The sequence below is a fragment of the Chroicocephalus ridibundus genome, chromosome 4, assembly GCF_963924245.1.
Source record: "Chroicocephalus ridibundus chromosome 4, bChrRid1.1, whole genome shotgun sequence".
Taxonomy (NCBI): domain Eukaryota; kingdom Metazoa; phylum Chordata; class Aves; order Charadriiformes; family Laridae; genus Chroicocephalus; species Chroicocephalus ridibundus.
The window spans coordinates 14353101-14366664 of record NC_086287.1 but is presented as its reverse complement, the minus strand read 5'-3'; the positions used below and the strand labels follow the sequence as shown (position 1 = coordinate 14366664).

Genomic DNA, 13564 nt, shown 5'->3' with positions numbered 1-13564 from the left:
TGGAATGAAAAACACATTGCTTGGCTGTTGCGTGCCGCTTCTCCCAAGTGCCATATAAATGCTTTGTTTTAAAAGTTTCAGTTCTCCCTTGTCAGTGATTTCTTTAAAGACAAACCAGCAACCCTCCCAACCTCCATCCCCAAGTCTCTCTAGGTGTTTTCAGCTGTTTCAGTTGGTTGCGAATTGGCAAAAGTCCACCAAACTTTGTTGTTCAGTTTGGTAGCTCTTGAATTGTTCAGTCAGTCCAAGAACTTGTTGGGAATCTTAGCAAAAATCCAGTAGTATCTCTGAAAAGTGATGTCTGCTTAGTTACGATATACAGGAAAGGCTCTCACAATGTTCTGTTAGGAAGGATTTTTTTTTTCTCGGTCTGTACTCGTGAGATCGTGAACTGCAGTAATCAGTGTTTTGCTTTTGTTCAGTTCTGGATACAGCAGGACAAGAAGAATTTGGAGCCATGCGTGAACAGTACATGAGGACAGGGGAGGGTTTTCTGCTTGTTTTCTCAGTCACTGATAGAGGAAGGTAAGCCCGATGTCAAGTTATTAAAGCAAACAAGTTGTAATTAATCTTAAATTACTGCTTATCCGTTATTGAAATAGTCTCAAACAGAAATGTTAAGTATGTGTTCACTCATAGATTCTGTGGTGTAACGGTCTTTCAGCACTGATGAAAACCTCTTTTACACCTATCACTCATTGAAAGTATCTGTCTCTTGCAATAGGAGACTTGAAAGCGTACACAGAAAAAATGACATCTCCATTCAAGCGCTTTGTTACAGTACGGAATACTAGTTTCCTAGAAGTGACAGAAGTTTAAACTAAGGGCAACATGCTGTGATGTCTGATCAGTTCTTAGAAATATCCCCTTGCCAGATGAGTGGCAGGCTCTCGATTTCGGAATGGGTGTATCCAGTTCAGGGTACATCTCTGCACTCTTTTGCAGGCAGGGCTCACTCTGCTTTACTCCCACGAATTGACTGGAACCTGCGTAACTGATTGATCGCAGAGTTGAGATGAAACATATCTTTTTAGAAGCTCACGGAGCTTGGTCAGGTAGCTCCTGATCGTTGGAAGAGTAGGAAACTGCCATATATAGAGAGAGACAATCACTTAATATTTGGGCTGTGATCTTCCTTCATTGAGCTTATCAAATATGTAGTAATAAAGGAGAAGTGCTCAGGGATCTGTCCTTCCACTTGTTTCGAGTTGCGACAGAAGAGAAATAAAATGACCCAAAAAAATTTGTGCATGATTTCCCCCCCACACACACACTTTACAGATTCAATCTAGGCTTTAATAAGTTACTTCTGATATTATTAATTGGCTCTATAATAAGAATTAAGATAAATACTCAACGGCACGTGAGTGTGTTTCCATTGGATCTGTATCTTGCATTTAAGAATGCTGCTAAATGTATAAATTCATCTGGGTGTGCTCTTACACTTTTACACTTCTGTCAGAGATCTGGGTCTGTGGATTTAAGACTTACTGAGCACTTGTGTTAACATTAATATTTTTGTTACAGAGGACTGTAGTGTTTTGTGTGGTTTTTTTTTTTTTTGAAGTTGTCAGGTGAACTCCTTGGTTTGTCTGAAAATCTTAAGTTTTTGTTTGCTCTTTTGGCTAAGGTTCTGCCTTGATTTTAAGCAGGTCTTGACACATTAAACCTGCATATCGCTTTCCTCTCTGAAATACTTCCAAGACTTCTGAAGAGCAGAGTTTTCATTTTTGTTCTGGTAACCATTTGATTCAAGACTTACCTTGCCTGTCGGTGAAATGTCTGCTAGTGGTGTCTGTCCTGCTTGTGTAGTCGAAAGTAATTCTGAAGCAAGAAGAAATCTAGATGACTTAGTTGATAACTTATACTCTCTTCCTCCAGTTGCTACAGACTTCTGAATAGAGTATGAAAACAGCATATCCGATGCTTAGTGGCTTACCTTCCTTCTAATCCACCTTCTCATGTTTGCTTTATGTAGATGAGGTAGATCGTCATTGTCATGTCTGTGTAACTTTTTTTAAAATGCCATTTTCTTACTGATGATCATCTTGCTTTTAAATTTTAGTTTGCAAATCTAAGGGCAGATGGCTTCAGACTATATGCCTGGAATTAAATACACTGCTTGGGAAGTCTGAGCTCCAAAGGATATGTGATTGTCTGCAAGCGTCTGTGCGGAAGCTCCTATTGTAGTGATGGAGCTTTAACAGTGTTCAGTTGAAAGCAGTGATTTTTAATTTTCTTTTTTTTTTTCTGAAAAAATCCTTGTTTAGGCCAGAAACAGATTGTTTAATGTACTGCCCTTAGAGAAGCTTTCTGCTTTGCTCACCTTCCCTTAAGCACTGCTGGAATATTCCTTACTGCTTGAACAGCATCAGTAGCTGATATAACTTGATTGGTAACTGGAAAGCTTTCTGATTGTTTAGGCCTGCCTTTTTTTTCAGTTCTGTTTTATTTCTTCAAAAAATAAAATTTTCCATCTTTTGATAGCTTCCCCCAAAATTCCTAGAAGTAGCTGGGGAGCTTGTCAGCCGAAATACTGATCGCCAGGGTCTCTAGACTATAGTTTGAATATTCTAGCCAGAGTTGAACTCCAAAGTCAACGTTTGTAGAATGGACTGTGGTCGCTTGGTTCTCTGCAACGCATTGGCATCCGAATCCCTCTAGATCAAGACACACTTTGCTCACCCTGCAGCCCCACCTAAGTCCACTGCATAGCACACTGCTAACTCGAGGATTTTTTTAGTTTGAGTGTTGAATGATTTTCTAACTGGTCGTGCTGTGACAGTGGACTCTCTGGTGGAGTGCCTGCAGCTGTCTGCTTGTGTGGTGTGGCAGGGCAAGTCCAAATAGGTGACTCATCATTTCTGAACTTCTGCAGAACCTGAGAATCCATGAATTAATACACTGATACTCTACGTTTTTTTTTTCTTCTACAGTTTTGAAGAAATCTATAAGTTTCAGCGACAAATTCTTAGAGTGAAAGATCGCGATGAGTTTCCTATGATTCTAGTTGGTAATAAAGCAGATCTGGACCACCAAAGACAGGTAACTCATTTCCTATTAGTTACTGCTCACTTTCTTCTAGAAACTTTACAGTTTTACTCCCAGAAACGGAGTGGGAACAAGAAACAAATGAAAAAGGTCATATCATGCTAACTAATTCCAATGCAAGAAACACAACTACACTCAGATTCTGTACTTGAAGAATCTTAGAAGCATGATGGCATTCCACATACAGCACATCTTCTGTCTGACTCAGTGGGGTTATGTTGAGACCAAGTCTATTCACATACAGGGTTGAGAGCTTTCTGTCATGACTTGATTACTCAGGCATGAACGTGTCTAATTCCTCCGTTCTGTTACTCACCCTAGCGTGCGGTGCCAAGCAGAGTGCATTCCAGCACTAGCTCTAACGATCCCGAGACTTCGGTGCTGTTGCTTTTACCATTCACTGCTGTTACATATAAATGAGTAGCCGTTTGCCGTTTTCCACTTGGCCACTCATCTTCTGCATAACTGACTTCAAGCTTTAAAAGTTGGAAGTACAGCAACACAATTGCTATTGTATTTATGTACTTTAAAGTTTTGCAGCTAGTGTAGATTTTAACCTCACCTCTGGTTGTAAGAGAGCTTAGAAGTTTTAGTTTTGAATGGTTTAAAGAAGGAGCTTTAAATTTGTTTTCCCTGGTTAGTCTTGATTTTCATGAATCAACTGGTTTGAGCTGAAATGAGAATCATCTTACTACATCAGCAGGAAAGGACAGGCATCAACCGTGTATTCTTCTTCAGCAACTTATTTCAGAAGTTCAGTATTTTCTCCTGAGACAGTAAGATAACTCTTAAAACTTGGTAGCGAAAACAATTGATTTTTATTTTTTTTAATCTGGGAGTAAACTAAATATTCCCAAGGCTGCTGTAATAATCTTAAGAGTTTCACAAAAACCCACAGCTTTAAACAATGAGATGTTCTCAGATTTGCGTACCAGGACGTAGCTTTGTTTCTGTTCACAAGTGCTTACATGGGTTTTGTTCTTTGCTAAATAAAATCTTTTCTCTGTCAAAAACCAGTGGCTGGAACAAGAGAAAATTAGGCTCAAAACAAATAACATTGAAGAGTTTAGTTGGTTAGTGCGTTGTTGTTGTTGAATGAGTTTCTTGAATACTACATAAAACCTTCAATACAAGAAAGTTCCTGTTGAGTATGCTTCCTTGAGTGTCACAGCCTGTTCACCCCCAAATCAGAGTAGAAAGGTCATGACAAAATTTAAACCTATGCTGAAAGGTAATGTTTTAAAAGAAGTTTTCACAGAAGTGGCTGACAAACTCATCAAAAGTAACGTCATGTACTCGCACATGTACAGAACTATCGGCCTGTCCCAGAGACAGAACTGAAACTCTTTCACTCCAGTTACCATCATGCCTCCGTCGAAATTCCCTGGAACATTAGGCACTTTATCTCACGTACAAATGTTGGCATGAAAACCACGTAGGTGAAACTGAACTGTTCTGCAGACTGTAATTGTCGAAGGACAAACATCCAGATGCTTTGGGAGGGAAATACCATCATCGCTATCAGCCCCAGTTCTCAGAGGATACCTGCAAATGTAGCTGGTAATCCTGTAGATCCATTTCTAGAAACACTTATGAACTTTGTTCTCTCTCCTCCACCCTCCTAGTGTTATCACACCGCATCTGGCTCTCCCTTAAAGGAAGAGGTGCCTGTCAGCTGTTCTCCTGCGGTCCCTCCCTACCTGATTCCTAGCTGCTTTTTCAGATGGTAATGGGCTGGTACACATTCGAGCTCAAAGCAGCTATTTTCAAATTGCTTAGCTTCGCAGTTTTGCTGCTTATAGCTGAACACAAATAAAAGTGTATGTCCCCCAAAAGCTCCTTTTGCTTTTTATGGCTATGTTAATTGTCCTAATTGATTAGATGCTGACGAGCATAACTTTCGGTGCTATCACTCACACAATTTACGTGCAAATTGGTGGATTTGTGACCTCCACCATAAGTTGGGGCTTAGACAGCTGGAGCTGAAGTAGCGCTTCTAGGTTTGCTGCAACAGCTAGTTATGTGTTCTTAACTCTTCCTTGCCCCTTCCCCATCACGTGGTGTGTTTCAGTTGGCCTTAAGTCAGCCTGAAGGAATGGTTTGGGGATGCTGAGCTGACATAATCGGTCCCCAGAAGGGAGAGGCTCCCCTCCCTCTTGACTTCACGTTCCTGCTCTTTCCTTTGCCGGCCCTGGCTCTCACTTGAACCACTTTGAGTTGAATCATCTCTCTAGACAGGGAGAAAAACAGGGGGGCTGGAATGGCTTTCTGGGACCTGTGTGAGTTAAATCAGCTCGCAGAAAGCTTGAGTGCCAGCGCGCGAAGCATGGGAAGGGGTGGGACTGTGGCTCGGAGCAGAGCAGGGAGGAGTTGAGGAGGGGGGGGCAAGAAAGTGAGACCTCGCCTTTTGGCAGCATTGAGCAGTTAGCTGTTATCAGCTGGATGTTAAATGCAGCCAGAGCCTCTGCTCCGTCAGCGGGGTTGTTTCTGCTCCATCGTGTCGGCTCTCGACGTGAGCATCCCCTCAGTGAGTTGGACCAGCTTGCTGATGTGGCTGAAAACTAGTCCTGCCACCGTGTCTCCCCAAGCACGGAAAAACTTCAGCCTGACAAGCCAGGCCATCCTGCCCTGGCTGCGCTTTGCCGTGAAGGCAGCCTGGTGTGGAGGTCTGGGGGCAGAGGCGAGTACTCCCTTACCTCGGTTCGGAGTGCTGGGGCGAGTGGGAACTGTGGGCTGTCCCCAGGCTGTAACGTGTGGGCAAAACCGTGGGAAGTGCTAGTCCTCTGCATTTTCAGCCTGCTGGTGTGTCAAACCTGACTTGAGTTACTCTGTAAACCTGGTCAGCCAGGCTGAAGGGTCACACTCGGTACTTTTACTTATCTGGCAGTTCTACAAGAAACCATTTTGTTCTCTTAACGTGTCTGGTCACTAATGTACGTTTTTCAGCTTCAGAATTTAAGTAGCACTTTTAGAAATTCAGGAAGCTGGGTATGAGTTCTTAGAGTAAAATTGTACTAGGCATCTGCCTTCTTTGTCTGAAAGACTGGAGGCAAACCGGTGGAGTAATAGAGAACACATGCTACCGCTGAGAGCGTAAAACTAAGTTAAAGTAACTTAGTGTGTGTTTCAGTTGTCAAATGATACTCAATGGAATTAACACTGGAACCCAAAAGAGTTAAATGTGTATGAAAGCTTCAGATGTCCCAAGGCTCTGACCACACCTTTATGCAAGGAACTGTATTTTGTAGTTGAACACAGTACAGAATACTATTGTTATGATACCATAAATTTGGAAGCAAATGATGCATAGCTAATAATCCTGGTGTGGTGGCAACTGTTTCTTGTTGTACAGCAGAAGTGCACAGGCAGTAGTGTGATCTTGATAAAGTGTTAGGGGCATACCAAAGGTGTAGTCTAAAATGGTGGTGGATGTAATGTAATGTATAGGCCAACTCACAGGTGTTTTTGGAAGAAGAGTGGTGAAATAGGAAGTTTGAAATAGCAATTTGTATAGCTAAATGGAGTTAATGTAACTTTCTTCTCCTTTGTGCTATGGGAGGTGAAGTCTTCAATTAAGTTGACAAAGAAAAATGAGTTATTAGAGGATGAGCAAGCATTAATCTTTAGAATGTCCTTGTATGAGAAGGAATAAAATTAGCAGTGTTTCCAGATTCCCCAATCAGTCACAGGTTGGTGGCTGAAACCAAAACTGAAGCACCATCATTGTTCTTTCCTTAAAGTAAATGCTGTGTAACAGTCTTTCTCTTCAATGGATTAATTTTGTACAACTCAAACGACGCTGGACTTTTTTACAGTAGGGCAATTCAGTAGAACACCAGATGTTTTAGTAATAACCACTGCTGACGGAAGAGTAGACTTGTCAGTGCAGGATATGTTTGATATTTTGTAGATAACTGCTTGCTTAAACCGGGTCAAGTCTGATCATTGCCCAGATGGCAGAGTTTCAAGGAAAATCCAAATTGCAACAGGAACCTGAATGCCATTAAGACTTTGGTTTTTTGCCTTCTTAGCTATTGGGAGCTCTGTATGAAAGTGTGACAATAACTTCTCAAGGTAGTAGACTTTATATGTATACAGTGATGCCTCTGTTCTCGCAGATGGATTGTACTTTCAGGTCTTCCCATGGCTTGCCTGATTTTGAGCTTTATAGGTACAGCATCAGATGCCTTATTGCTAGTTATCTCAATACAGCAAGTTAGTCTGCTTGAACGTGTCAGTGCTTCATAACCACAGTTTATGTGTACCAAAGTCACCTGTTATCTGGGAAGATGGACAAAATAAAGCGGACAGGTGAACTACCCCTACAGGAAAGCATTATGGTAGCCCACTGTAAGCGTGAGCTAGCAGCATTTGTGGGTGGCTGGTGAGGCAGAAAATCAGGATCATGGTTGCAGTCTTCAGGAGCGATGGAGCTCTCTGCAGGAACGAGCAGTGTTTTTGCCCAGGGAGCACTGTAGGGGGGCCACAAGGAAGTAGAAATGGATTCCTCTCAAACTTGAGGAAGCACTTAACCATTACACAAGTACAACGTGGTTCTCAGTCGGTGTAAGTATCCAGGCAAAATACATATGCAGCGTTAGGTTACGCAGCCTTACAGAGTTTCTTTAGGTGGAGGAAGGGATAGAAACTTCAGAAATGAATATATTTCTGACAGTTCTCAGATATAATAGTGAAGAAGGAGGACTGTGTGAGGGTTGTTCACAGGAGTCTCCTGCAGATACTCAGATGGAAACTAACAGTAAGACAACTGTTACTTACGGAGCTGGAGAATAAGCTTTTCCATGTTTGACTTGCTCACTTACATCTTCTAGAATGGTGTTTCATTTGGGAAACTTTTACCAAATACTGAACAGTGTGAATGAATGACATCCAAAACCAAACAGTACAATATCCCAAAACAAAGAAGAAACACTGTAAGTGATTCTCAGTCATATTCAGTCTTAAGCTTACCAAAACTAAGATATTTTCACTGTAGAATCAATACACATGCACACGTGGATACGCACAGAATTACTGACAGAAAATCTGTGCTTCTCTTTACTTTTGTCAAATAGAATACAGTGTTCTTTGGAGAAAAAGGATGAAGTTTTTATTTTGCCGGTGACCTTTAATAAGCTCTCCCATCACACTGAAAAGTCTGTTGTGACACAGGTTTGTCACACTTAAGGAGGAAGAAAGGGAGAACATAAAGATGTGAATGCATGTTTTTGTTTTCAAGTATTTCTATGTTTGTACTTACCACATTTCCCTCAGCTATGAAAATGGAACTGGTATGCTCTGGCCTCTAATTTAGAGCTTGGGCACTGCAAATGCTTCCGTAGTGTGCCCAAAATCAAGTGGTTTTTTTTAAACTGACATTGTTGAGGTCACTAAAATTGACCACAAGCTACTTGACATATACTTGTAAGACTGACAAAAAGATTGATTTGGAATTAAGCAGTTACAGGTCTTCTAGCAAATGCAATAAGGGCTTTAATGTTACATCTTTATTTTTTTAAAATGCAGAATACTATGGAATACTATGGAAGCGTAGCGTAACTTTATTACAGTGTTAGTTTGACTTGTACTTCTAATGTACTTTAGATACAATAATGAAGAAAATAGTAACCACGTATGTTTGAAGTCTGGATTCAGTTTCTCCTCAGGTTTATACATTCCTTCCTAGTTACTTATTTTTATTAGACTTTAGCCTGTCACTTTCTGGGGCTACAGACGACTGTGCTGGGATGAAGAAAAGGGGGTTGGTTTTGCAAACCAACATTCAGTTTTCAGGTGCCAGTAGAGGACTGAAGGATCCCAGTCATTCTCACTTTATGCCCTGCAGTTAAAAATGCAGTTCTAGCAGTTCATCTTGGGGTTGGGTTGTTTTTTGGGGTTTTTTTTGGCTTCAGCAGATGGTGATAGTACAGAAATAAATGCAGAGTTCCCATGAGTGTTTGAGGTCAGCAGATGCATCCTGAGTTACTGTAGCTAATGGCACACAGTGCTGGGGGCTCCTTGTAAGACCTTCATGATATTTTGGTGGGATCAGCCCTCAATTCTGCAGTAAATGTATGAATAAAATGCCAGTGAGGGTGCTAAGGACAGGGGAGTCAACCATGTTGAGATGCCATGCGTGATGGCTCCCAAACTCTGCGTGTAGCTGTTAAGAAAGTATTTTGCAAGCTAAAAGTAATTCTGTATCTTGCAAATGCTCCCAATGATGCTTTTGTGTTCCCATCTATTTCCATTTCTGTGTAGCTTCTTAATCTAAGTGAATAATCTGAGTGCTTTTTCAAAGCTAAATTAAAAAGAAATCCTCTTTTTTTTTTTTTTTTTTTTGTTCTCATCATATCGGTCCTCTGTGTGCTGGTTTAACATTTTTCTGTGAAAGCAGTGTAATCTTTGACACTCCTTCCACTAGCCGTTGTCTTGGCAAGATCTGTTGCCCTTCCTTTTATCCCTGAAAGCTGCCCTTTCCTCCCTGGCCCTGTGGGTGACCTTCCCGCTGGAGCCTCGCGTGCCTTGCATTGCTCAGGGTGGCCTTCTGCTGTCTGACCTCACTGCTTTCTACTTCAGCCAAAAATATGTGGCGATCTCCGTTGGGTTTGCCCTGTGACCAACTTATTCCTCCTTCCTGCGATGGTCCTCTAGCTTCCTGCCTTCTGCTTCATCACTTTAATACCAACTCCTTACGATGCTGATTATTTCCTCTTCATTTCCCTTTCCCCTGTTGTCCCAGGGAGTCAAGAAGTAGACAAGGGCTTCCTTCATATCTGTGGATAGCCTCAAGTCTTCACGGATTTTTAGATCTCTTGTAATTCAAGCTGTCTTTAAAGCTAGGTGTATTAACATTTTGCTGTGTCACAGATTTTTTTTTTTTAAATTAGTTTTTATAAGGATTCAGAAACTAAACACCAGTTCTTGTTTTAAAAGTAGTAAAAGCATCTGAATACTTTTTTCTCTAGATTTAGCTGGGACAGGGAGAAGGTGAATTTAGCAATAGTATTCACAGTTCTGTTAGTAATTCAGCAGATGTTGACTGAAATTCCCGCTTTGAGGAGGAATGGGGGACTCTTGTCTGCTTGTGAAGGAAAAATCAGTCTTGTTATGCAGAAATGATGTGCAGGTGAGGCAGCTGCAGTGAGGGTTATTCATTCATGGAGTTCGTCTATTGCAGAAACTTTTTAAGTCATCTTCGCTTGCATTTGAAAGGATGTATTGCATGGATTTGTTTGCCAGTTGTATTATATAGACAGTGTGGAAACTCTTCTGTGGCCAAATAAGCATTATTGTTTGAGGGAAATAAACCCTTAATGTGTATTTGCAGCGTCTGCTGATACCAACACGTTGGCAGGAGCCTTCAGCTTAATGATTGATGTCTGTTACAGGTGACGCAAGAGGAAGGTCAGCAGCTAGCACGGCAACTTAAAGTAACATACATGGAAGCCTCCGCAAAAATCAGATTGAATGTAGACCAAGCTTTTCATGAACTTGTCAGAGTTATAAGGTATGATAACTTAAGACCAAATAATTAATGCCCCTACATTAATGGATAGCTCCAGCAAACGTTTATCACTGAGAAAACTCTGCCTGCTGTTACCTGTGAACTTCAATCAACGCTCTCCGTTATAAAATATTGCTGTGTATTAGGAAAAATGTTTACATTAATGTAATTTGCATTTGAAAGGCAATTTCTTCGCCTTAGTCTCTCAGATTTTATTGATCAGCCAGTAAGTAAGCCTGATAAACTAAATCTGAGATTGACCTTCTGTAAAAAATAATGTTTCTTAAAAACCTATAAAAAGCAACCCCCAAAAAACTATCACTCAATCAGTAGTTTGATTGTCAAAAGTAAGCCCATCCTCTATAAAAGTGTAAAAACAGTAACTTTAAATACAGTATTTATTTTTAGGTAACTGAAAACGATTCTGTGAATTTAATTTGAAATATCTTTTTCCAGGAAATTTCAAGAACAAGAGTGCCCTCCTTCACCAGAACCAACACGGAAAGAAAAAGACAAGAAAGGCTGCCATTGTGTTATTTTCTGAGAATCCCAAGAACCAAGCTATCAACTGCCAGCTTGTTGTTTGTTTGTTTTTTTTTTTCTTTCCATCGTTTTACATCACTTCTGGTATTGCTCTAGCCTTATATGTGCATGTCCTAAAAGTGGTCACCAGAATAGCCTTAGTCCAAGAAGCTGGCAGAATAGTTCTTGAAGAAGACTCGGTCATCCTGGGGCAGACTTCAAAACAAAACACTAAGGCTGCTTCTTTAATACCACAGCTCCTTCCTTCTCTCCCTTAAGAGCTTGCACCTTGTGGAGTTTTATTCGCAAAGGAGATGAAACAAAACCGTGTAGGACAAGGTGTTGAAGTCATGCATAAGTTGTCTCTTGTGAATTAATTTATTTTTACTTCTGCCGTTTCATTAGCTATGACAAAGACCTATATTGAAGTATAGAGAATACTTTTAAAAAAGGGGTGGATTGGCTTTTTTTTGCCCTCAGTTAAATTAGACGTGAGTATTCAGCTAGCCTTAAGAAACCTACACTGAATTTCATTGTCAGCAAAGATTTTCATCTCTCACTTATGCTGCAGTTTTATTTCAGTGGCCAAAACAGTCTACTGTATTTATTTTACGAATCCAGAATAGCTACAGGATAATTACTACTACTATTAGCATATGGCCAAATACCTGAGCTCATTCTGGATTGAGGCATTTCAGCTTATTAAGGAATTTCACATCATGTGTTCGGAAACAAATTGTGTCTTCCTTTGTATTTCTGGGTAAGGGATTAAGGAAACCTAAAATTGTAGCTGTTTTTGTTTCATGTGATACAAAAATGAATTTGATCTTTCCATTGTCAGAGATGATTAAATGTTTTTGCTATATACTTTTATACATTATTTTCTTATCAAACTAGTTAACAAGTATTTTTATATGTTTGTAAGCAAATATGCTTTCACAGCATAACTTGTGTATATGTAAAGATGAGTATTTAATTCTCACAGTTCACTTTTAACTGACAAAATGTGGGATTTGCCAAACTGTGGTAAACTTCTCCTTACTCTTCCGGTTATACCCAAGAATGGCCAATTATGTGCCTGCCCAACACACCCATAGAGTAAAATCTAGTGTTGTGTTTTAATGAATTTCAGTATCCCTTACTAAAGACTGACCATTATGTGAATTATTAAACTGTAAGACTTTTAACTGATTGTTTAGTTAAACTGTGGATGGTTGTTTAATTTTGAGTTCTGTGGATTGTGTTTAAACAATTCAAGAGTATGTTCCCTGATATTGAAATACTGAGTGGTATTGCACAGTTGTCACCTTACTGAATGTGTCCAACAGTTCTTTGAAACTTGATTATTAAGCAAAACCCTTGTATAACTTCAGGTGCTAGAATTAAAGATGATCTAACCATTATCGGGGGTAAGCATATCGCCTCTTTCTGACTCTCTTCCAAAACCTGATTTTTTTGCGGATGGGGGAAGAAGGGGGTGATGGAATCCGTTTGGGAGCTAGATAGGCATGTCTGGAAAGATTGGAAGTAAGGAATTTTAATTTAAATCATGATAGATGATAAAAGCTGATGTTTGGTTTGATTTAAAGTACGTAGCCCGTGGTGCAGTCAATGATTTTTATTTTTTTTTTTCTTTTGGTGTGTGTGTTTTCAGGCTATGCTCGCTGTCGGGTGCTCTGCCGTAAATCTGTAAATGTCTGCTGAGAAAGGAGTGCTTAAACAAGTTCCAGTTACCTTGACTGCAGCAAAGCATCAAGCCTAGAAGTAACACTAGTGCCATGCATAGCAGAGGAATTTAAGGTTTTTTACATAATTTAGATGAGGTTGTGTAATACTCTTTGAGAGAGTGAGTAGCTTCCTATCTTCCCCCCACCCTTGAATACAGTTGTTGGTTAATGAAAAGCTACTTATGAACAATGTGTAGAAAATTCAAAATAGAAGTTACGGTGGAATTACGTTTGGGAGATGGATTACATTTTTCAAGTCAAATGTAAGAAATTACAGCCTGTAGCAAACACCACATGTTTTCTTAAATATGTAAAGCTCTCTGGAATTAAGTCACTAAACGCGTGGCATTAGAATGAGTTAAGACAACAGATGACAGCGCGTGTGTGTAGAGACTGAATTTGTGAGGTGCAGATACCTTCGTTTCATCAGGTTTTTCCTTTTTTTTTTTTTTTTAACCTTTCACTATTGATAGATTGGTTTAAAATAGTAGACTGTTATATAGGTAGATCTCTTAATATGTAACTCTAATTCAGAGAGGAGAGCACCACACCCTTGCTTTTCCTCCTATGGAAAGCAGAACAGCTTTGAGGTGGTTGATGCTAAACAACCTGCTCTGATCTGCGAAGCCACGTTGTAAACATGGTAAACTTTTTAAACAAGTTAAGCAGAAGTGGGACCACCAGCTGCTGCTGTGGAACTCTGCTCGCAGTTTATTAGCTAAGGCAGTTTATTCCTCTACATGTGTCTTTCAAGGCT

General features: G+C 40.2%; 1 protein-coding gene across 1 annotated transcript in view; it reads left to right on the top strand.

The window, feature by feature from the left end:
* Positions 1 to 12991, top strand: part of RRAS2 (RAS related 2) — a 45078-nt gene extending 32087 nt beyond the window's left edge. Inside the window, exons 3-6 of the mRNA XM_063332823.1 lie at positions 423 to 525; positions 2937 to 3045; positions 10443 to 10561; positions 11015 to 12991. Of these exons, the coding sequence (XP_063188893.1) occupies positions 423 to 525; positions 2937 to 3045; positions 10443 to 10561; positions 11015 to 11102 (419 nt within the window). The 3' untranslated portion in view covers positions 11103 to 12991. The remainder of the gene's footprint in view (positions 1 to 422; positions 526 to 2936; positions 3046 to 10442; positions 10562 to 11014) is intronic.
* The last annotated feature ends 573 nt before the right edge of the window (positions 12992 to 13564 follow it).